Source organism: Electrona antarctica, assembly GCF_951216825.1.
Source record: "Electrona antarctica genome assembly, chromosome: 22".
NCBI lineage: Eukaryota > Metazoa > Chordata > Actinopteri > Myctophiformes > Myctophidae > Electrona > Electrona antarctica.
The window spans coordinates 17,917,176-17,941,490 of NC_136805.1; the positions used below are offsets into that span (position 1 = coordinate 17,917,176).

At 42.7% G+C, this 24,315-nt stretch overlaps 1 protein-coding gene across 1 annotated transcript in view; it reads right to left on the reverse strand.

Annotated features, from left to right (window-relative positions):
* Positions 1 to 15,953, reverse strand: part of myo1d (myosin 1D) — a 140,290-nt gene extending 124,337 nt beyond the window's left edge. Inside the window, exon 1 of the mRNA XM_079492911.1 lies at positions 15,453 to 15,953. Coding sequence (XP_079349037.1) covers positions 15,453 to 15,547 — 95 coding nt within the window. The 5' untranslated portion in view covers positions 15,548 to 15,953. The remainder of the gene's footprint in view (positions 1 to 15,452) is intronic.
* Between the last annotated feature and the right edge of the window lie 8,362 nt (positions 15,954 to 24,315).

The window sequence follows — 24,315 nt, forward strand, 5'->3', positions numbered from 1 at the left end:
CCTCCCCTCCAACAACCTCTCTGTGTCCATCTACGTCTTCTTGTCACTCTCTGTCTCCCTCTCTTTCGCTCTCTCTCTCCATCTATCTCTGTCCTGTTATTATGGAAAATAAACATTGTGTTTCTTCAAGACTATTTTAGCAGAGAAACAGACATTTACGGTAGCATATTAGGCCCCACCCCCCCAGGCCTCCTGGGGCAGTAGTTCGGGCAGAAAGGTCCAAATACAAGTAGATAGATAAGCATTCTAAAAATGTCTATTACACTGTCACTCTGTCTCCCTCTCTTTTGCTCCCATCTTCTGTGTTTCTCTCTCTCTCGTTTCCCAGCAGCAGCTCTAGGGAGGGGTCCTGTTGGGAAAAACATCCAAGGAAACCGAGACACTTCCCTTCACTGCCAGAGAGTGAGAGAGAGAGGTCCCACCTTTTACTACCTTGATATAAACACACACACACACACACACACACACACACACACACACACACACACACACACACACACACACACACACACACACACACACACACACACACACACACACACACAGTGTAGTTCACTTTAGTATTGTGTCATTACACCAGCCTAGTTCGTAGTGAGGGCCTTCGAGTTGTGACATAAACCACACATTTCCGAGTAAACCCGCCCCCCTTCAAAATACCTGAGGGACCCGAATACCACACATACTAGGGTACACACACACACAAATGCATACATACACCCACGCGCACACACTCATGCACACTCCCCTCAGATGTGAATTACAGAGCGAAGCCGAGCACGACCGCCGTCTCCAATCTTGTTTGGGTGGGTCTTTATGGTTATTCTGTCGGTGGTTAACTAGGGAGGGGAGCCGACGATTTATGACTTTCTCTTGCCAAACAAAAAAATAAAGTGTGGTCAAAATTAAGCTTGAGAATATAAGAAGCCCCCCCCCGCTCTCCTTACACAACCTGGCTGACAAACAAGCCCTTCCAGCATCCCACCCTCTTGACCAGACGCACCAAAGTGTCACACTAAATAAACACTCAAATCATAGCATGTCCCAATTTCACGGTAACAACAACCCAAATGTGAGTCACAGTCTATTATGTATGATGTGCAGGGATTCCCATAAAAGGCTTGATGTACTGTACTTAACCTTGTTGCGTGAGGTGTAAGTTAACAACATGTCACTGGCACGTTACGAAATTGTAGATTTTAGTATAAGTATAATTCTGGCTTAAGTGAAGCTGCAGGGCAGACCTACTAGTCTGCATTTACATTCACCCATACAGAGATGGTGGAGGCCACACTGCAAGGCACCAACTTGCTCATCAAGTGCACTTTTCAGTGTCTTGCACTGGAAGACATTTGAAAGACATTTGAAAGACATTTGAAAGACATTTGAAAGACATTTGCTCACAGAAATCGAACAAACTATCGCTGTACCTCCTTATCCACTGTACTATAACTGTCAACTTTCTTTTTTTTTTTGTGCAGGTTGAATAAGATTTATCAATCTTCTGTTCTGGACCAAAGTTCCATGGATGAAGAATACACCTGTGTGGATGTGAGTGTGAACAACATGTGATAGCACTGTATTTAAATCTACTCAGTGGAGGTTAACACATGCAGCCTGGATGGATTGTCATGAGAACTGTCCGAACGAGTAGGGATCATCCCAAGAATGCTAAAATGGCAGAGAGTTAATCTGTGACCGCTCCACTTTTATCTCTGGGGTTATTAACTTATTGAGACTGACAGTAATACATATCTCACTCTGGGGCATCCTGTCTCCTTAGCATATGGTGTTGTCATTCTCATACAGCAGCAGCTTTCACAGAAGTCTGCAATCAATCGTTCACGTTTGTTTGATTCTTTCTCTAAATATTTGAGGCAGATATCAATAAACATATAATTGACTGTCCTTTCTTTGACTAACCAACCCGGATTCCAGATCATTCCTTTAATATATTAAAGTCCCAGAGCAAAACCTTTCAGTGGAGTCATAAAAGCTGTCAATGTGATGATAGGATAGCATAAACAGACTTGCATGGCTGGCCAAACTAAGAGACGTTTTGGAAGAATATCACATGTTTTAACATGATTTACAGAAAGAGCTCTGACAAAGAAAAACCTGGCACTTCATTTAAACCTCAAGTGCAAGAGTTTCTTCAGATTACAGTACATGTACTTACTGTAATGATTATGTGATTATCACCGTGGCGCCGTGCACCACATAACATGACACCTTTGGTTAACTCAGCAGCTGTCACAGAGGTAACGTACGAATATTAAAAGCTCTCTGCATAGAAAGATCCTTTTTTTTATTCCCACACAGAAATGAAATGAAATGATTACTATATTTACCCAGGGTATCTGGGCTAAGCTCAAGAACTTGTTTCCAGCCAGGCCCTGCTCATAGAACATTTCATCGTAGTGGTTCAATGCCTTGTTCAAGGGCACTTCAGCGGTGGTAATTTTAACGTGTCGGACCGCTGATTCGAACTGGCGACCTTCTGGTATCAAGACCGCTCCGCAATCCGTTCGGCCACCGCTGCCGCTACAGGATTTTACTCTGGTGGCATTCTATTCTACTGACGACATGATACAAATGACGCTATACTGCCTGCCTGGTTTCTAAACTAAAACTTCAACTCACACTCAGACCATGTATTAAAAAAAAAGAACATCAATAACCTTTTCAGAAATTGGCCCCATGTTAGTAGAACAACTATAGTGAAGGTATTAAAGATGTGTTGCTCCACTCGACCTCCACCCTGTTTCTATCTTTTTTTTTACCCCTGTGAGACACGGACCTCCATCCAGCATCTGGGCTCTGCATTAAGGGGGATTTTCTGCCGCTTTGTAAAGGCTGCTTAGTGCTAAACAGCAGCTCCCAGCCTGTCTCTGAGCAGACGTGTGCCGGCCCATCAACACTTAACGCTCCCACCCACCCACATTTTGGCCTGTGGACAAATCAATCTTCCACTGTAACCGGCAATGAAGGTGGTTCCCTTCCTTCAGGAGCTACCGGAGCAACAGCTGGCTGCCATGGGGGCTGTAGTGGAGTCGTGGGTTATACAAGAGTTTGGCAAACACGTGAGCACTCCAAACATAAATTGCGCATTTGAAGAGCTGCGCTCCAAAATAAGATATTCCCCCCCAAAAAGCTGAAACATGCTCTTAATATAACAAGACGACTGTTGGCATCCACCGTGGAAAATACATTATGGAATATTAGCGAATTTAAAAGAGCAAATAGCAAGGTTTTCTTTGAGATGGAATGAGCGGTATTTCTTGCAATATTGTGGAATTAGTATCCACTTTTCAGTTCAATGAATGACCCCTTTAAAAGAAAAAGAAACCTGGACCAAAACCCTTGACTTGCTTGTGATGTTTGAATGCATAAAAAAAAAGAACTGCATGAGAACTCATGAGAACCCATGAGAGTCATGAGAACTTATGAGAACCCATGAGAGTCATGATGACTAAGACATGTTTGTCCCGATAACACAGGGTTTTCAACAAGACCTTGTATGTTGTAATCTCATAATCTGCAGCTCTGGGTTGAACACGTCAGCCCAGCCAAAACTTGGGGTTTCCCATCTAATGACAGCATGTCTGCCTGCTGATGAACGGTACTTATCCCAACATCCTGAGAGAGAGAGAGAGAGAGAGAGAGAGAAAACATCCATTCCTAATGAAAAGGAAGGAAGACACAGACATGACCCAGACACACCCATGAGTCTGCGAATAAAAGAAAAACAAAACATATGAGCCTAAAAGCCCCACTAGCAGCCCCGTACAAACTACAGAGGGTATGCGACTATGCGTGACATCATCATCATATAACCTGGAAGTTAACGTTACTATAGGGCAAACAATAACTTTCTGGCCAAGACAATCACATATACATCCAAATCTGAAAATCTGATTGCATTAAACGACGTTAAACTATGTCAAACTCTCAACGTTGTCACTCGATTTGGCACTCACTTTATGCATGCGCATTAGCCTCTATCCCAAAGTGGTTTGAACTGAGACAATGCCAACCTTAGAGCCGTGCACTTTCACTAATGGGGCTGAAAATGGGAAAAGCTCACCTAGATTTTAAAAAGCATTACCAGTGACAGCATTGATGTATATATATTTTATAATCACGGAAAGATTAACAACACAAGACACAAGACATCTCAAAAACATAGTTCTCACCAGGATGGTGACCATGCAGAAGAACACAGCTTTTGTTTTGTGTCCCCCGAACAAATATGCCCTCACAACAAAGGATATTGCAATCCACCAGCTAAACATGCCCGCTGTCATCATGTTGTGCATCAGCAGTGGAAAACCATTGTACTCCAACCCTGCATCTATCCTGATGTTAGCACACACTTCCTCTACACCAGTGGTTCTCAACCGGTGGGTCCCCACATGATGGGGGGGGGGGGGGGGGGGGGGGGAGACAGAACATTTTAAAATAGACAATCTACAAGCTCACAACACCTCGACGCAGCATGTACATCTGCTATTTTCAAATCTGTGGAGCCTTACCGAGTCACACAAAATTTAATGCCTCAACTCCTACAATCCAAGTGCTTGTCAGGTTGGGGGGTCCCCTGTTCAAATATGATTATCATGGGGGGGTCATAGAACCACTGCTCTACAGTGACACATGACAGTGTATAAGTGGAACCTAATGTAGAGCTGCGACTATTGATTTTCTTGACAATACATTTTTCTATCGATTACTCTTGAAATTAATTATTTTACTGCAAAGTACGAATATATTCGTACCCCCCAGCTATGGGACGTTATCAGCCCCCCCCCCCCCCCCCCCCCCTCCCCCCCGCTATTCATGTCAGTGGAAGTTGCTCAGTGGCGTTTTGAAGCACCCGGAAGGACCGTCTACTTCCGCCTTTTTTCGATTTGGCCACCAAAATTTGGTTCCCAAAATGCGGAAGTGCAAACGCGCTCCACGTTAAAGCCCAGCTGCACAGGGTTTCCTCGTCATACTTCCACGGGTCCGCCTGCAGTCCCTCCTCTTACCACTAGGGCCCAGTGCTTCAACGTTGGAGAGCCTCACTGGGGCCTTGGTTCAAACTCAAAGCAGGAGTTTCAAACCTCCATAACTTGGAATCTAGGAGAGCTGTCCTTACTCCTTGGTGATCGTCAGCCATCCAAAGTCCGGATGTCATTTGTGCCTTCGCATTGCTCCCGACATGTAAACGTTTCTGGCGACAGGTAAACAGTGCGCGCTAATGTTAATGATAGCCAATGGTTACAGTGAGTGTGTGCAATGCATGGGGCTACAGCGGGGAGGAAACCGATTCTCTTAATGTGACATAGGCGCTGGCATAGGTTAACTACATTTATGCTACCAGCTAGCAGCAAAAGAGTTAACAGAATAATGTTACGTGTGTGACAATTCGTATGACTATGAAGAAGCGTGATTTTTTATATATGTATTTTTTTAGATATATTATATTCAACGACTTGATAAACCACTTAAGCCCACTTGGGTCCATTTGGTTACATTTGTACACTTTGTTACAAAGGGATAGTACATTAACATGAGTGTAGTTACAGTAGGAGGTGGGCCACAGGTGTGTCACAGTGCAACAGGCTTACATAAGTTACATTACATGCACACATGGATGATAGGCTGCAATGAAGGCTGCCTTGCCTTCACATCACTCACAGTCTAGCATTAGCTTAGCCATGTGTTCCACCCAGACATGCTAAATACTAAATAGCCCCCCTGTGGCGGTTTGGCAGCTCTGGATACTGAGGAAAATGGGAGCCAGGTGTAAACAGCCATGCACAAGACTGGGTCGCTGGACGCTTCCAGAGAACCAGGCCAGTGCCCATTCTTTTATTTATTGTCTGACTGAGATCACAGCCACCACAGACACACACGTACACAAACCAAACCCACCGACCCCTTGCACGCACGCACACACACACGCACACGTACACACGCGTGCGCGCACAGCACCACACCCGAGATCTGACCTGTGACTGTAAAACAGACTCAACACACACTGAAAAGAACAGAGCACTCCACTCAGATTAAATGTCCAAATTTCAATAATAGAGGCTTTCTGGTGAGGGATGGGTTCAGATTAGGGACCTGTTAGCTTTGCAGAGCCCGTTTGCACTTTAACACGCCGTCGGCAGCTGATGTAAAGTCGCTGCACACTGGCTCCGCTAGCAGACAGGGTGGAAAGGAGGAGGGGGGAAAAGACTGAAGAGAAAAATGAGAGAGAGAGAGACGGAGAGAGAAGGCCATCCAAGGGAACCAGACATTACTCAACACACTATTTCAGGAAAGAACGAACTCTGATTTCTATCAGGGCTAAAGAGAGGGCAGGACAAATCTCAAAAACAGACAGACGGACACACAAGACAGTAGAGTAATAACACAGTATAGGGAAAGGGGATGGATCTACTGTAGATAGACTGGGATCATTCACCATTAGGGCTGTCACCATCATCACATTTTAGTTGGCAATTAATTGGCTAACAAAAATAATTGCGATTAACGATTTAATTTGATTTGTGTTTTTGGCATCGAAAATGTGAACATAAAATAGAAATGACATTGCTGTTGTGATGTGACGCATTGTAAAGCTTGTAAATCTGCCATTTCTGCTATGTTTTGGAACATGGAAACGATTATGACGACTATGCTAAATAATTGCGATTATCTCAAAATAGTCACAATTAGGCGAGTGTGTAATAACTGTGACAAGGTCTAGTCACCATAAAGGTGACAGAGTGACACTTTAAAGTTAGGCCTATAATGAGCAGGATTTGCGGCCCAGCTGTCCTCCAGGGCTCAACGACACCAATAGCGCACACCTAATGCCCACAGAGAATGTCCAGAACAACATCAAATCAAACAATAGAGGTTCAAGGTTAAATTACAGCTGGTGCACGCGTACATAAGATTAAAATGTATTTTTGTCCTTCAGACAATGTATCAGCATAATAGGGTCTAATAATAATAATAATAATAATAATAATAATAATAATGAGTCATAAGTGTCTGAGAGGGAATTATTTTTGGCATCTATAGATTGTTTTTTTTTTACTGATTCTACTCATTATACCTTTAAGCCAGAAGACAAATAAATCATGATGACACGAACACGATGAAAGAACGGTGCACAGTGCAGCGAACAGTGCATGTGGGCGTGTGACTCATCATGCAGAGACTGTGAAGTGATGCGAGGCCTGTGGGCTTGGCTGTGAAAGTGAGTAAAGCGCTCCACCCCCACCCACCCAGCCTCAAGGCACGGCTCCAACAGGTGCGCAAGAGAACAATAGAACACAGGAGAAACAGGAGAATGACATCACGGCCTCACACACACACACACACACGCAACACAACCCCTCTCTGACTCACTAACACAAGAACATTAGGGGTTCCCGTAAGAGTCGAGACCCTTTAGCCAAAAATGATTAAACATTCATTCATCCAGTAAATGAGCCTCACTCTGAGATAGAAGATAAAGAGTGTCGTCGACTCGTCGTATAAATGCCTCATATCATGTCGAGAGAGGGGGGGGGGGGGGGGGGGTTTGGGGGCTGCTGGGAGCTCGCATTCTGCACTCTGCTCAGGTGATGTGTCTCTGAGGATGCGTGGCTCATTAAAGAGCCAGACCTTTGACCAGGAAGTGTAACCAAGGCAAACATCTAGTGCCATAATAGACACGCCTAGTAGTAGCTCAGTGAGGTGTGTATCTGTCAGTGCATGGTGGTGGTATTACTGCAAGACTGGACTGAATTTGACGGCTTATGGTAATTGATTCTACAGTGTGTATCCAAACTTTACCCCAAAGAGATGGGGGGTACCGTAGAGAGAGAGAAACACACACACAGAGAGAGAGAGAGAGAGAGAGAGAGAGAGAGAGAGAGAGAGAGAGAGACAGAGAGAGAGAGACAGAGAGAGAGAGAGAGAGAGTCAGAGAGAGACACACATACAGGTACAGGCAGACAGACAGAGAGAGAGATGCTAATGTTGGTGCTGTCTAAGTATATACCCTGCATGCTTAATGATGCATCATACACATGCACGGTGCACGCACACACACACACACACAAACAGCAAACACAAGCACGCTACTACACACACAACCCACATGGGACTAGAGAAAAAAGACAGAAACGAGAAAAAGGAGGACAGACCAAGACAGAGAGAGAGAGAGAGAGAGAGAGAGAGAGAGAGAGAGAGAGATGCATTAACAACACTGCAAACTTTAGCTGCGCGTCCTACAGCCAACCCCGCCTGCCAACGCAGGCAGTCCACAAATGAGACGTCTGAGAGGGCTGCTGCTGAACTTATTTTGGGGGGGGAATAAAGCTCCACGAGCACAGCCACAGCCCCTGTTTATGTAAGGATGGTAATATGTTTCAGATTACAGGGGGGGTTGTATGGAAATTCTTGTGGCGGGACTGGACTTTTCATTGCTGGAGAACAGCAGAGGCGGCCCGCGACTTTGTGCTTTTCCTCAATAAGTCGTATAAATCTGGTGTTCCCCCCTCCGTCGCTAGGAAGAATTCTCTTTGCAATGCCGGCGGCTTGTGCCAGGCGGCACTGAAGCAACAATTCAGGGTACAAAGGAGGGAGACAGTTTCCTTAAAAGGCACTGGTATAAAATTAGACCCCTATATGTAGTAGTGCCAAAAGGGTTCATTCAAATTGGCTTAATCAGCCTCTTATGGGTCTATCAGATACCTTTAAGCCTGTCATTTGTGAAGCAAGCTTCTAAAACGAGTGTGCTGTTTGTGAAACAAGCTTCAAAATATCTGATACCCTTTACTTGTACTTTTTGTGGTAAAAGCACTGAAACTTTCTTCTTGATCTCCTTACCCCCCCCCCCCCCCCCCCCCCCACCCCCCACCCCCTATCTTCTTCCCTTTCTTTGTTTTCTAATTTCACCCACTTTATTTACTTGTAAAACTGTGATGTGACAATAAAGCTGATTCTGATTCTTCTGTCATTATGACTGATGTGTTGGCAAGGAGATGAGTCAAATAGGACAGTGAGGAAAGGAAAGGAAATGGGAGAGCACTCTCTCTCTATCTGACTTCATCTATAAATATTTCTCTTCCAGTCACTGACCACCACCGGGAGGAAAGAGAGAGAGAGAGAGAAACAACACTTTAATTGGCAGGTTGGGATCAAATATTCTTAGAGAAATCTGTGGCGTGTTATCGCCCAGTTTCATGTCGGCCGCCGGTCTCAGACCTGTCTGTCAGTTTCTCTCTGCGAAACGCACATTTCATTTCTATTACAGGAGGACTGACATGAAAGGCATGAAAGTATGTGAGATCTGGCAAAGTAATCTTCCGTGCCAGTGTGTAAACTCCAATGGAGCATGGATAAGGAGCGGGCCTAAGCTATATGAACAAACACTGTCTGGTACATAACATTTGTTTTGATACTTTCACCTGCGCACTGAATGAGAAAAAAGGCAGGTCCTTGCTCTATTGGCTAATGTCTCGCACGAAAAGGAAGTATACACATGTAGCCTAACCCTTGATCGTGGATGTCTGACACTGAAGCGGAATCGCTCCACCTGAGCCTGCCGGGGTACTTCGACACCGGGCGAGACAGAGAAAGGGGGAGTCGGGTTGCAGCGCCCCTCTATCTGCCGTTACATCTATAAATGAGCATTTACACACCTGAGACGGGACAGCCATTGTTCCAATTACTCTCGTGTGTTCAAAGTTCAACAGCTGCGGGTGAAAGTGAGAAAAATCGAATACACTTTGGACAAGACAAAACATCCAGCTTCTCTGTCATACGATTCCTAGCCATGCTACAGTTGGGTGCCACCGATATTGTCCCTTATCATTTGACCCATTTAGGCCTGACCTCAAAATTTTTAAAAATCCTTCTAAATCCTCCAGTTTTCTGAAATAAATATTTTCACGATTTTTCAAAAATAGCAGACCTACAAGCTCGTAGCGCGCCACTCGGTGGCGCGCTATGAGCTTGTAGATCTGCTATTTTTCAATAGCTAAATTATAACATAATGTTTAAAACACCAAAAGGGGTTCCCTGTCCTTTTGCGCAGATCACGCAAACCTCAGCAAAAAGAAAAGGACAATATCGATGGCCTCCAACTGTAGCAGAAGAGCTACAGGAAACAATGAAATGTGAGGACCAAAGTCAAGGAAATGCCAATGGGAAGAAGAGGCCAGCTTCCCTGCTTCCTTGCCCTCACCCCCCTCCATATTATTAGAGGCTTCCGGTTCACAATCCCCTCAAACGCCACACAAGATTAAAGGTCAAAGCACTTAATATATCCATGGGAGCAGCTCATGCACTCACAGAGGAAAGGGGAATTCTGGTTATGAATGATCACCATATCATAATGTTCCAATAGCTAATGGATTGAATACATTGAATTATATAATTTAGCATCCTTGCTGTCTCCAACAAAATAGTCCTAACTGCAGACTGTGCAGAGCCAGGTGGATGCATATTTGGCAATAGCCTCTATTTAGTGTGTGTTTGTTGCAAATGTTTTAATGTAAATTGTAAACAAATCACAGAAAAGCTAAATTCATGTTCAAGTCGTCTAAACTTGCTTGCCTTTGTCTGACTTTGTATTGTCTTGTGAGACAAACCCCACCCATGGACTCTGAGCAGTATAAAACAAGTAGTAACAGTATTTGGGTCATATTATGACCCATATTCTGCCAACTGAAAGCTGTCTTTCTTTTGACTCCGTTTCATTCATCCAAACAAGTCTGTGTAAATAAATTGAGCTTCATAGTGAGAGAACACAGCATCAGCCTAATGGCCTCCATGGTAAAGTGCATGTCAGCTATTTAATCTGAAGTATCACACGCCCATTTGGATGAAGAAGAATTCAGAAAATGCTGCTAATTGTTTTGGAAAAACACAGCGGTTTGCCAGGAAAGTTTCCCTGCTCTCCCAGGGACACACGAAACAACAGTGCCTCATAAAGACAAGCTCAGCAGTGATAACATTGTACCATGCTGGCGGGCTACAAGTGAGACCAGTTGGATGTACACTGGATACGGTAGCTTCTGCTGGATAGAGGCTTAGTTAGACCCTTGGAGAGTTTGTTTTGCTGCTTACTAGAAACTTGCTCGCCATTGTTATTTTGGTGGCTTAACTTCTTGACTTCAAGCAGTCTCACCTTTGTTCTTGCCAACCATGTAAGAGCTCCAATCTAAGCACGTGTAGAGATCTAATCTAAGCAAGTATATACATAACCATTAGATTTTTCTATAGGCTTTACAAACAGGACTCGGCAGTGTCAACTAGAGATATGCTCCTCAGAGCGCATATCTCTGGCAGGCTGGATTGCCTAACCAGAACTGGAGTATGAATAGGACTTTACATCTAGAAGACCTTATCAGTGGAACTGCAATGCTAGGGAACAGCTTGGAACAGCTGGCTCCCCCCGGCCAGCACCGGGGGAAAGCTTTTTCCTGCAGGAAACACTGAAGTCTAAACACAAACAGGTCACACGGAATCCGATTTCTACAAATGCGACTTGAGACACATTCAGAGGTGGTTTCAAATTTGATTCAAAGCTGATTTCGGGAGATCCGTCTGAACGCAGTAACAGGATCTAAATCGGATTCCATGGGACTCGTTTGTGTTTAGACTTATTTAAACAAATCGGATTGCAATCTGGATGTGGCACAGATCTGATTCAGGCTGGATTTGGCTGCCAGTCTGAACACAGATCTGTGACAGATCCGATCTGGTCACAAGAGATCAGATTTCACTGCAGTCTAGACTCTAAATGGCACCTCAAGGGTTGTGATGCCGATTTGAAAGATTTGGTGTGGAGTGTCTTCCTTTGCCTACTGGGAGTATGTTCATGCAAAAGTTTAACACTGATCGGTCCAACAGTGTGCACAGACAAATGATACTCCCACACATAGTCACGAAGATGCAAGATGCAGCTTACAGCAGGCGTCTCTTCCGGATTTTTAAACAGCTGGTGGATGGAAAATGAAGCTTGCGTGCGGCTGCAATTTGCAGCGTCGACCAGAAAACCGTAAACGCTTTGCCCACGCTGCAACTTGCAGTCGCACGCGAGCTTCATTTTCCATCCACCAGTTGTTTAAAAACACGGAAGAGACGCCTGCTGTAAGCTGCATCTTGCATCTTGTTGAAGTGACTGTCTGGAAGCGGCTAAACAGACAGGGGCAAAAACATAATCTCCGCCCCCCTACCTGGTGGCCTGGCGGAGATAATAAGGCTCTTCTGCCAACTGGTTTAATTCAGGCAGAACTAGTCCCAAGACCTCTACAGGAACGCAGCATAAATGGTTTTCCGACCAAATCTCCACAAAACACTGGGCATCTGCTATGGTCTATTTATGGACTCTCTCTCAGAGAGGGCAAACCATTCAACCCCACGTTAAACCAAGTAAATGTCAACTCCAACAAGCAAAGTCTGGCCAAATCAAGGGGCAAGGGGACACAATCTTCCACAGATCTCTCTTCACATGCAATCGCTGGGGGACTTGGCCATTATTAGACACTTATCATAGCAACTTGGCAAGCAATTAACTCAGAAACTGGTTTCTCACAGACAGTGTAAAACACACCCCAGAGACATGTAGCTCCATGTAAGTTCACCTAGTTCCTTTAAGACAGTAACTACAGCAGGGAGGCAGTCAGACAGACCCCTCATGACCCCAAGTGCTCCTACTCCACATTGTACTAATTTAGCGACACACGCACGCGCGCACACACACACACACACACACACACACACACACACACACACACACACACACACACACACACACACACACACACACACACACACACACACACACACACACACACACACACACACACACACACACACACACACACACACACACACACACACACACACACACGGAGGCTGAGGGGAAAGAAGCAAAAAGGAAGTGCTCCTGGTTGGTCACACCCTCTGCAAATAACAATCTGCACACGCCATCTCTGGGCCGCGCGGTCCTACTGGAGGGAAAACAAACAGGCAGAAAATAGGGGAGAGCTCGGAAAAGGGAGGCACGCTGCCCTACTGCTTACATCCTGGACCTCCGTCTTGGCTGCCAATGACTGTCATGGTAGACATGTCAAAGTTAACAGCAATGGTTGTAAAAAAAACAATAGACAATGTATAATTTATCAGCGCTGAGGTGCCCCTCATACTAAAAACATAAACATACTATTTACTGAGCGATATGCTCAGTAAATATGCTGAATGTTTGGCCTCGCCCTGTTCCACACACATTACTGTTAGTTACACACACATCAAAACCGCAGAGTCCTGCTTTTTGCCACTGATCAGCGAGCAAGAGGGTTAAGCATCTTGCTCAAGGGCACCTAAAGAGAGAGAGCATTCCTCACTTCCAGCAAGCACAAGGGGGGGATTCAGGGCTAAACTGTGGAGCCACGGGTGAAAACTGAAAAGGATTACATGATGATGATGAGCACAGTTTATGAGTGTTTATTGATACTGAAACAAACAATATAGCTTCTTTAGGTAGACTCTAGACCTCTGTGTATACACTGTAGATACCCTCCACCAATTCAATAAGCCCAATTTAAAACTCTTTTTCTGGTTTCTTATTTTGTCTTTATTTGAAAATGATCCTTTTCCGGATAGAAAGCAATTCCTTTGATCGTGAGACAAGTACAAATTAGCTGTAAGTGGGCTCTTGCAACAAGTGGGTCTCACCACACACACAAGGGCCAATTACACTTGTTGTTTTACAAAAGGCTGAAAGGCCTCTTTATCTTCAGCAAAGCCGGTCACCTGTGTTGGCACAAAAAGGTTTCTTGAACGTATATTTAGTTTGTTCTGGGGTCAAATCAGTGGTTTAAGTCATTGTCACTGCATTTTGGCCAATCTATGCTACAGTACAGATTCACAGAAAACAAGAGCCATCTGCAATGCATCCTTGAGATGATCTAGAGATTTACAAGCCACAGCAATTAAAGTAAATATTGGTACCTCAGGGAGTCTAAAGTCCAACTTAGATGGATAACGGTTGGGCAATCCTGTCCTATTTCAGCACCACGGTGAGGTCATATCATACAATAAGGAAATAGCGGTAAATGGCAACTGATGCTAATAGCATTGCACTGCCAAATACCTGCCCGAAGAGAAATAACACCAACAAAACAAGGTCTTGAATAACCTCCCATGATATATTTTGAAAAACAAGAGATCAATTCTCTTTTCATGAGTTCATACATAGGTCTTTCCGAACAGACCTTTCCAGTGGAAATGTCACACTTTGTTGCTAAGAAGGCCACTGTGTTACTGTGCCATCTGGTGATGCAGTGTCTACCATCACAGTGGGTAGTCAGTCAGTCACACTACTGTTCTGGGGTGTGTGTGTGTGTTTTAAGTTTCCCCACCGATGTAATGGAATGAGGTGGGGTGGCAGATTCATGAGAGCCTTTGGAAAATGTCCACCCTCAGCCACCTTCACAGTGACGTTCACTGACAGCCTGCTTGCCATCATCACCAAACTGCTGAAACCACAGCTGATGCAAACTAGCCTCCTGTATGGGAACTGGCTGTTTCAAATAATGCTGTGTCAATGGGAGCACTGTGATTCTTTGGGTGGAGTCCCATTCAAACGCAGCATGGCTCAAAGAATATTACCGGTCCAACGGAAAAGACAACATAAGATGGAATGTCTTTAGTAGTGGCTCAATCCAAGACCAGATCAGAGCCTCTATTGTTTCTGCATACCTTCATGAATATTATCAGATGACCACAACTGCACATGGGTAGTAGTAGGCTACAACTTGCAATCGATAGCTATAAACTCATCGGTTACGAAATGCAAATATGTCTGAATGTTCTCTTAATTCAAATCAAATTATCAAATGTAGGATAACAGCCAAATGTCAGCTACTTTAAATGATACTTATAGGCCCCCAGTAGGTTATTGATTATGATCCAATTCACTATTCCAGCCTGTCTGTAACTCTGTGTATACACCTGTTGCTGCCTGGCAATTATATCAGAATATCAAAATATTACAACAAGAACCTGTGTGAATCTGTGATGCTGTACTGTGGTCTGTGGACCAGAGACTGGACCAGTGGCAATGGCTCTCAAAGTGGGGTCCAGGGGGACTCGATCTCAGGGTTCCTTGAAGAGGGGTTTCTAAATGTACCTTTACAAGTCTGTAACTCTTGACAGTATACACATGGACATTAAACCAAATACCATTTGTATACGGTCTGTCAGAAGGGGAGACCATGAAATGTAAAAGTTTGATTCTTAAATTGAGAACCACTGGACTGGGTAAATTGTACGGTACGTGTGACTAATCGTAATGACGCTGTCAAGGCGCGCTGTTCAGTGACAGACAGACCACTGAAACCTCAAAGGTGAACGACCCGTGGTCTTTGGTCTGTCTCTGCTTCTGCAGCTCTGCTACTGTTAGGTTTACTCACCTAAGTTTGAGGTTGGCCATGAATTCCTCCAGAGAAACGTTGTCAAGAAGGACAAAGTCAGCCTTTCCGAACTCCAAACTTTCGTGTTCTGCCATATCTGACTTTATCTTCTCGTTATTCGGCTCCGTTGGAAAAATAATATTCGCTGTAGTGTAACTTCAAAGTGTCCCACCGCGGCAGCAAAGGTAAACAATGGCGCGCTGCTGCACGAGAGCACCTATACTCTGTTGTGAGCGGTGTGGTCCATTTTTATTCGAGTGTACTATACAGTCGTGGTGGTTAAATTATATTTTCGCTCATTTTACATATAAAAAAGTCCCAACGTAAATTGCCAGTAAAAAAAAGAGGGGGATATAAATAGTGCAAACTTTTGTCGAATTTGAGTTGCTGGCAACTATCCCCCCGTTTCTCACAGAACTGAAAAATTAATTCCACATTAGGTTCATATCCAATTATATTATCCACGCAAACTTGTTGCTTTTCGCCGAATTTTGTATCCTGTTAGACTGAAAAGCAGTCCATCCATACTGCAGCGCTCTCTCTTTCCTTTCCTTGGATGTCCCCCAAGGGGGCAGGCAGGCTTTCCAACGTTGAAGCTCTAGGTCCTAGTGGTAGGACGAGGGACTACAGGCGGACCCGTGGATTCATGACCGGGAAACCCCGTGCAGCTGGGCTTTAACGTTGAGCGCTCGGTTGCCCTACGTCACTCAGGACCTCAAAGTTGAGGTCCTGGGAGGGACTTCCGGCAGTCTTCCGGGTGCTTCAAAACGCCACTGAGCAACTTCCACTGACATGAATAGCTGGGGGGGCGGAGCTTCGCGCTAGTTCAGTCTCTATTATATATATACTCTATGGATGTCCCTCGTCCACACACTACTGACCAATAGCATCGCATGTCCCGCCCACCGCCCTGTTGAGGTGTTTGGTTAGAATTTGTGTGTAACATGAAAACTATTAGAACAATTTCTCTAGACCGCTGTCAGTGTTGGACCGTTTCTTTCTTTGGTACATACTTCAGTGATGACGGGGGGGGGGGGCATTTGCTAAGTTGTAGATACCGGTAAATAGATATGCGTGAAAGCATCAAGTTTGGATTTCACTTTTCTGCCATCTATGCCCATATATGGACAAAATAAAGAATTGTTTATCTACATTTTGCCCCATTGCTTTTCAATTGGACTACATAGAGATGCAATTAAAGGGAAACCTGTGGATCCGGGAGCTCAAATAATAGTTGAATTGCCCGTAGTTTGTTTTAAAACAATACGTGGTATGGTTGTTCATATTATATTGAATGTGATTTAATATCACGCTGACTGACTACCATTACAGGTAAATATTATGAATGTATAATTGTCTCTCCTCAGTCTCCTGTATTCTTCTAGCCTAGCTGCTCTCTGCTGTGCTGAGCATAGCTCAAATAACCCGGTTAACATAACTTCCTCTTGCTTTCATAGATGCTAGGGTGCCATCTTGTGGAAGACTGAGGCAAGTGACTCATATATTACAGCGTTGATCTGCATTAGTAGTAGGCCTGCTACAGCCCTACACACTGATGCATTGAGACAGGTTTGTAGACATTTTATGATTTTATATGAAATGATCCATCGTAAATAGCATTTCTGTCATTCAGCCTTGAAATATATAGGCTACATTTGCAGACCCCACTCCCGACAGTTCTTCACCTTTATGGGGGTGGACCCGGTGGAGGGTAAGCCACAGCAGTTCTTCTCCCAGTTCCCATGGACCTGTGGAGTGACGATGCCCTGACCGGCTGACCTCTCCTTGGGTGGGGGCCGTGCATAGGTGGTGCCATATTTGTCCAAGGGCACACACCTTTTGGGCTTCTGCAGGATTAGATGTTAGAAGGGCCTTGTAGAAAAGGCGGGACCAAGCCTTTGGTCAAAATTCAAAACTATCAAAATAACAACGACTGATAATAAAGACCTTTACTTCAGACGTTTCATTTACCTTTCCATTCCACATGGGCGTCGCACATTTTCTCTTTGTTGGTGGCTTGCCACTCCTGGTCCAGGATGGTGTAGGAAGTCCTTTGCTGCATATGACTTCAAGTCCTCATCGATTTGATTTGATTTTAGCACAGTATAGAGCAATACATTAAACTAAGCATGAAAATAAAAAAGGGAAAGTGCCAGGAGGAGGCAAGAAAGCCTGGGGGCTTATACGAGGCCTCTACCTATATAAAATACAATAAAGGCATTATAACAAGATATAAATAATTTCCAGTAGACATAATTGCAGTATATTAAATATAAAATCTACAACATGATTCAAACATACTTGATAATATAAGACATGATTAGAGATGAGAAGAGAATACAAAACTATGAAAATTAAGTGATTTGGTCAATCAGAACAACCTTCAGTTTGTTCTTAAACAAGTTCAGAGAAGAAAGTTGTAAACCAGTAGAATATTTGTCCCAAAGTGTAGTACCTCTGTATCTAATAGAAAACTGACCATGACTAGTACGATAAAGAGGGTGATGGAGATGAGTAGCCTGTCTAGTGTTGTATTTGTGGACTTGAGAATTTGTTTTAAAGTAATTACTAAAAGGCCCGGGGATGGAGTTGGGGGTATGTTTAAGCTTGTAAATAAAAATGCAAGTTTGATAAGTGTTAATCTGGAAAACAGTAAGTAAGGTTGAACATTTTGAAAAGTGGAGCAGAGTGATCGAGTCGTTTTGATAAAGTAGCAGTTCTAACAAATTTTCTGGGGTAGGTAAATGGTGTGGAGGTAAGAGACATAAGTGCTGGCCCAGACCATATTGCAATCTGTTAAATGTGGGTAAATCAAGCTGTAATATAAAGTAAGCAAAGTAGCAAACAGTTTTGATTGACAAGACCACACATTTTTCTGATGACACCAAGCGATCTAGAAACTTTGTTGGAAACTAGATTGATGTGTTCTTTCCAGCTGAGTTTCTCATCTACTAAAACTCCTAAGAATTTTATAGAGACTTGAGATATCTCAGTATCATTAATAGTGATTTTAGTATCTGTACAATATTTTTAGTTTTTTCCACCAAAGAGAATAAGAGCCTTGCATAGTCATTTCCATCATTTAGTTGTATCTGACCCTATGGGGAAGCTGAGCCTATAGGGTTGGTGGAACATGGCACAGAGAGAATACAGAATGAGAGAATGAGTGGAACCAACGTGAATCATTCTATTTGATATAAAAGCAAGTTGTCCATAATTCATCTACCGGCTACTACTGGTACCAGCATCTGAGCAAAAGGAAAACAAGAATGACTGTATAGAAGATGAATGTATCTCACTGCATGTGTTATAATATGGTGTACCTGACACAAGGCATTCTGTTGTTTGTTTGTTCATGCCGAAATGTGGTAGCATTGGTTAAGATAGGTTACATAATGGCAGCTCACATAGTTTCACACACAGTATATACTGGTATATGACTTAAGGATAAGATAATAATACATGTAATAGCCTGCATACTTTGTATGCAAAAAAAAATTTATATGCAGCTGACCACATTGTACAGTAGTATAAGCTGCATAGTGAAATGTTGATCCTCTATGTTACAAATCTTGAGCTCAGTCTGGAGCTCAAATTAATAAAACAAATAAAGTAAAACCACACATCAGAAGTTTGTCATACAATGCTCGGAATAAACATACTTATTATTCCAGTGTTCTATTGTCTTATATAAGTGTATGTTGCAATAAAAGTTCACATGTTACACAACATCCGGGAAAACAAGAACATATTTGATGCATAATGCATGATTTTGTTTATGTTCCATCTGTCATCTAACTATTGATTTGAACATCAGTAGCCAAAAGCAGTTTACTCACGACAATTTATCTTCCCTGGGCAGCTCATTGCACAAGATGCCAGTATCGCAGACACGACTACAACCTACAATCTCCGCGAGGGCCAATATCCTTGAAGGAAAACAACAATTTTGTACATCTGGCTGTGCTACTATAAATAAATGTACCTTGTACCATCCAATCACGAGCTGTTTCATAAGAGAGCTTGTAGAGGTTCACAAGAGAGAAGCCACGTGAATTCTGAAACAGAATAATATATCATAAGCATCTTGAGGCCTCACTTAATATGGCCAGTCAATAACAGAGAAAGTTCAATTAAGTGTGGAGTAACTCAAAGATAGAATATGAAAAATAGCACAGTAGAAATATATTACTTGTATATTGTCATTTGTTCCATAGCTTGAGAAATATTATTTTATGGAACAATGCAAATGTAAATAATAAATGTATGAAGTATCCCCTACCTGCCCCTACTTTATATACTAGTCTATAGGAAAGCCCATAGAGAAGTTATGAACTTCAGTTGAACAGTATGTTCGTAACTGATCAAGACGTAGACATAAAATGTTGTAGGCCTACAGTGTTGACAGTTTTGTGTGGTGAATAGACAATTTATTGTCTCCACCAGGCCGAAGGCATGGGGAGAGAGTATGTTTTGCACTCCGTCCGTGTGTGTGTCCGTCCGTCCTTCCTTCCGTCCGTCTGTGTACAGCTAATCTCCGGCACCGTTAACCCGGTCGATGCCAAACTTTGCACACACACTCCCTGGATGCCAACGATGAACCTCTGCCCCGCATTTCCCAGAACGGCCTGTTATAGCGCCACCATGAGGCAGCTTTTCACATTTTTTACCTAAAACTGCACCGATCTGCGTGAAACGTTGCATGCACACTCCCTAGAGGCCAAGGACAAACCTTTGACCTGCATTTTCCGCATCTGCTTTTTATAGCGCCACCAGGAGGCCGACTTTTGTAAAACACATTTCTTTATATTACTCCTCCAGATTCTGTCCAAAAATCTCACAAATCGTTACACAGTATCTCTATGGTCATGTGCTCAAGTCGGATCTGTCCGATATTTCATATTCCATCCTAATTGGCTATAATTGGCTTTCACAATTTGCAAGATTGCCCCGTTTTGAACAAAAGCCTCAAATCATGAACGCAGCAAACAATTTACGTGAAATCTTTAACACATTTTCTTACTAGGCTGAGGAATATATCCCACCCTTTTCACATTGGCCTGTTATAGCGCCACCAACAGGTTGATTTTTGCAAAACACATTTTTGGAACAAAATGCCTCAAATCATCCAATTGCCATCAAAGGCAAACATGTTTATATTACTCCTAAACATTTTGCCAAACATCTCACACAGTCCTATCCTCCTGGTGGAGACCTGTGCCCAGAAGGGCACTTTTTCTAGCAATAAAACTGTTCAAATTATCATCAGACTAGAATAAGGTCTCCACCAGGCCAGGGCAGGTTGTGGCCTCCTGGTGGTGCTATAATAGGCCAATGTGAAAAGGGTGTCATTTGTTCTTTTGCCTTTGATGGCAATTGGATGATTTGAGGCATTTTGTTCCAAAAATGTGTTTAGCAAAAATCCACCTGTTGGTGGCACTATAACAGGCCAATGTGAAAAGGATGGGATATATTCCTCAGCCTAGTAGGAAAGTGCGCAAAAGATTTCACGTAAATTGCGCGCTGCGTTCATGATTTGAGGCTTTTTGTTCAAAACGGGCCAATCCTACAAACTTTGAAAGCCAATGTTAGCCAATTAGGATGGAATATGAAATATCGGACAGCAGATTTGTCCGATATTTCATATTCCATCCTAATTGGCTAACATTGGCTTGAGCACATGACTATAGAGTTACTGTGTAACGATTTGTGTGATTTTTGGACAAAATCTGGAGGAGTATTATCAAAAAATCTGTTTTACAAAAGTCAGCCTCCTGGTGGCGCTATAACAGGCCGTTCTGGAAAATTTGGGGCATAAGTTCATCGTTGGTATCCAGGGAGTGTGTGTGCAAAGTTTGGCATCGACCGGGTTAACGGTGCCGGAGATTAGCTGGTAACGGACGGACGACGGACACACACACACACACACGGATGGACACACACACAGACGGAGTGCAAAACATACTCTCTCCCACATGCCTTCGGCCTGGTGGAGACAATAATGTTTTATCTAGTGTTTGTTCTCATATGAGCACAAAAATGTGACTCCTACACCAGCAGATGTACTAGTACCTCTAAAATAAATTTGTGCCAAAAGAGTTCATCATACTTTCCCCAGGCATCTACAGATTGGCTGGCTTTTATAGTTGTTGGCTTGTGTTTATTTTAAGGCTTGACCATTGCACTTATACTCATATCAAGCAGTGTATCAACTTTTCGTTTAATTCACATCCCACACATGCTCTACTGGCTACAGCTGCACATATTGCTAGGCTTATCTATTTATATACAGAATATACTGCATTGTTCAGTCTGTGCGTACAGTAGGCTATAGTTTTCAGCACATTTTGCAAGCAACCATATTCCTACTATAGTGAATAAATCAAGTTTGTGAAGGCAATTCCTAAAAATGTGGTACAAACGTCCATAGATGCACTATTTTGCACTACTATTTACACGTTTCAATTTTGGTGGTTAAAGGTCAAAGGTCAAGGTCACTGTGACCTCACCTCTGCCCCATTTTACTGAACATCAGGACTGCCTGAAAGGGAGATTCATTACATCTAGCATATTAAAACCAATTTAAACAAATGGAACAAAATCTGAGCAAGTTCACACTTTTCCCATGACGTCCATGAGATGAGAGAAACCATGCAGACTTCATAAATCGTATAAATTAGTCTTAAAATACATAAATCGTATAAATTAGGCTTAAAATACAGGTGTGAAATATAGGAACTAGAGAATGACTCATGATGAAGTTAGAGGTGGTATACATACAGTAAGTGCCGAAGAATCAAGCTATAGGCCTACTCTTACGTAACCTTGGGACATTATCCGCCAAACTACTCTAAATGCCTTGTCAATATTATCGTGTAAATTAACAAAATAAATATAATATATATATGTATATAATGTATATATATAAACCAAAATAGGGAATGGAACATACACTCCTTAAAATAAATACATACCGTATGTATGTAAAGAAATAATTAAATTAATAAAAACCTATTAGCATACTGTATGGCATGTTACATCCATATTTAGATATATAGCCATGGTTAAGCAGTTCTGATCTAGAATGACCTCAGAAGATATTACTGTACACTGATTAGTCAAGGCAAATAATAATAATAATAATAATCTTGCATCAGCACAATATAAGAGCAGCTCTATACATTATGAATGCAAATATATTAACCCCCCAACCACCACCACCACCACCACCACCTTAATTTAATTTTCATCACACTTCACTAATACAGAACATATTTCTATTATTTGGATCATTTTAATAAATTCTATGACGTACCTATAATCTGCTATTAATAAGGAGTCTCCATTATTAGCAATCCACCCATTCTTTAAAAGGTTGAAACTTATATTATGGGGAAAACGTTACTGTACAGAGGTGGACGTTTCCTAATACCACCGCCACTAGAGGTCAGCAACTTCACCACAGCTGCCAAGGCCCTGCCAAAACCTTCCAGCCTCCCTATTTGTTTGTTGTTTAACATTATTACTTAATGTAACTTAATTTTCAGTCCCCTTGTTTGTTTGTTTATTTGTTGTTTAACTTCATTACTTACTGTAACTTTATTTTTTAACTTGTATAACCAGGGGTCATCACCATGTCAGCTTGTGATGGACATTTTTGTCAAATTTCCAATTTTGCCACGGATATACAAAATGAGTGGTCAATATTACCTGAAACACAGAGGCCTAGCCCTGGCCTAAATGTATAATAGTGGACTCCTAATGTGCTATAGTGCCTATGCCAATGTGGTGCACTACACTGCATTTAAAAAAAATCAGGTTCTGCATGAATTAAATCAGTGCCCTCTATTCTGAAGAAAACTGGCATTTCAATACTTTTACATGAACAAAATAAGATAATTATAATTATATATTATAATTTAATGTATTATATTATACTATAGCCTAGTTCTTTTTTATAATGTTTATTTGATTTGGAAAAAGCAGTATAATAACAGCATTTCTATACATACATATGACACAAGTGCAGTTCCCAGGATTTTTTTTCACCCCTCTTCCCTCCCTCCCCCCTCCAAGTGACTCCATCTCCAGTGTCTCTGTAACATCCTTGCTTTCTTCAGGACTACATATGGCATAAAGTCAACACTTAACAGGGGCAAAGGGCAATATCGCTTCAGAGTGTACATTTCAGAAGGAGAAAAAGAAGAAAGAGCGGGCTGTATTTACAACATTGCTGAGGGGGACAAAAACAAAACAGCTTTGGACTTCGACCATGAGAAGAGGAAGGGTGTCTTAAACATTTTCTACAAAGATCATAAAGCAGGCTATCAGGACCAGTGAGATCACACAAAGTCAGCTCTCAGAGGGGCAATGTGTACTATCCAGTTGTTCCAAATTTGGTAGAAATTGTCTAGTCTAGTTCTTAGGATGTATGTTAATTTTTCCATTTTGAAAATATCCAGGACTATTCCGTGCCAATCGTCCATTGTGGGTGTGATTGGGGTTAGCCATCTTCTTGTTATTGACTTTTTGCTGGCTGCCAAGAGCACCTGCAGTAGCTTTGTGTATCTCGTCTGGTTAAGACATTCAATGTGGCCCAGGTACAAGGTTGTTAAGTTAAAAGGTATTGGAGTATTAAATACTGAACACAGTGAATTGTGAATATTGTTCCAAAACACCCTCAACTTGGGGCACCCCCAGAAAATGTGGAAGTGGTTGGCTTTCTTTGCCCCACACTGCCTCCAGCACAGCCTGTCATCGCCTTTGTATTTTTCCTGATACGGGGTCTTAAAATATCTAATAATATTTTTCCAACAATGCTCTCTCCAGTCCATAGAACAGGTTGAGGTGGAACATAGCCTAG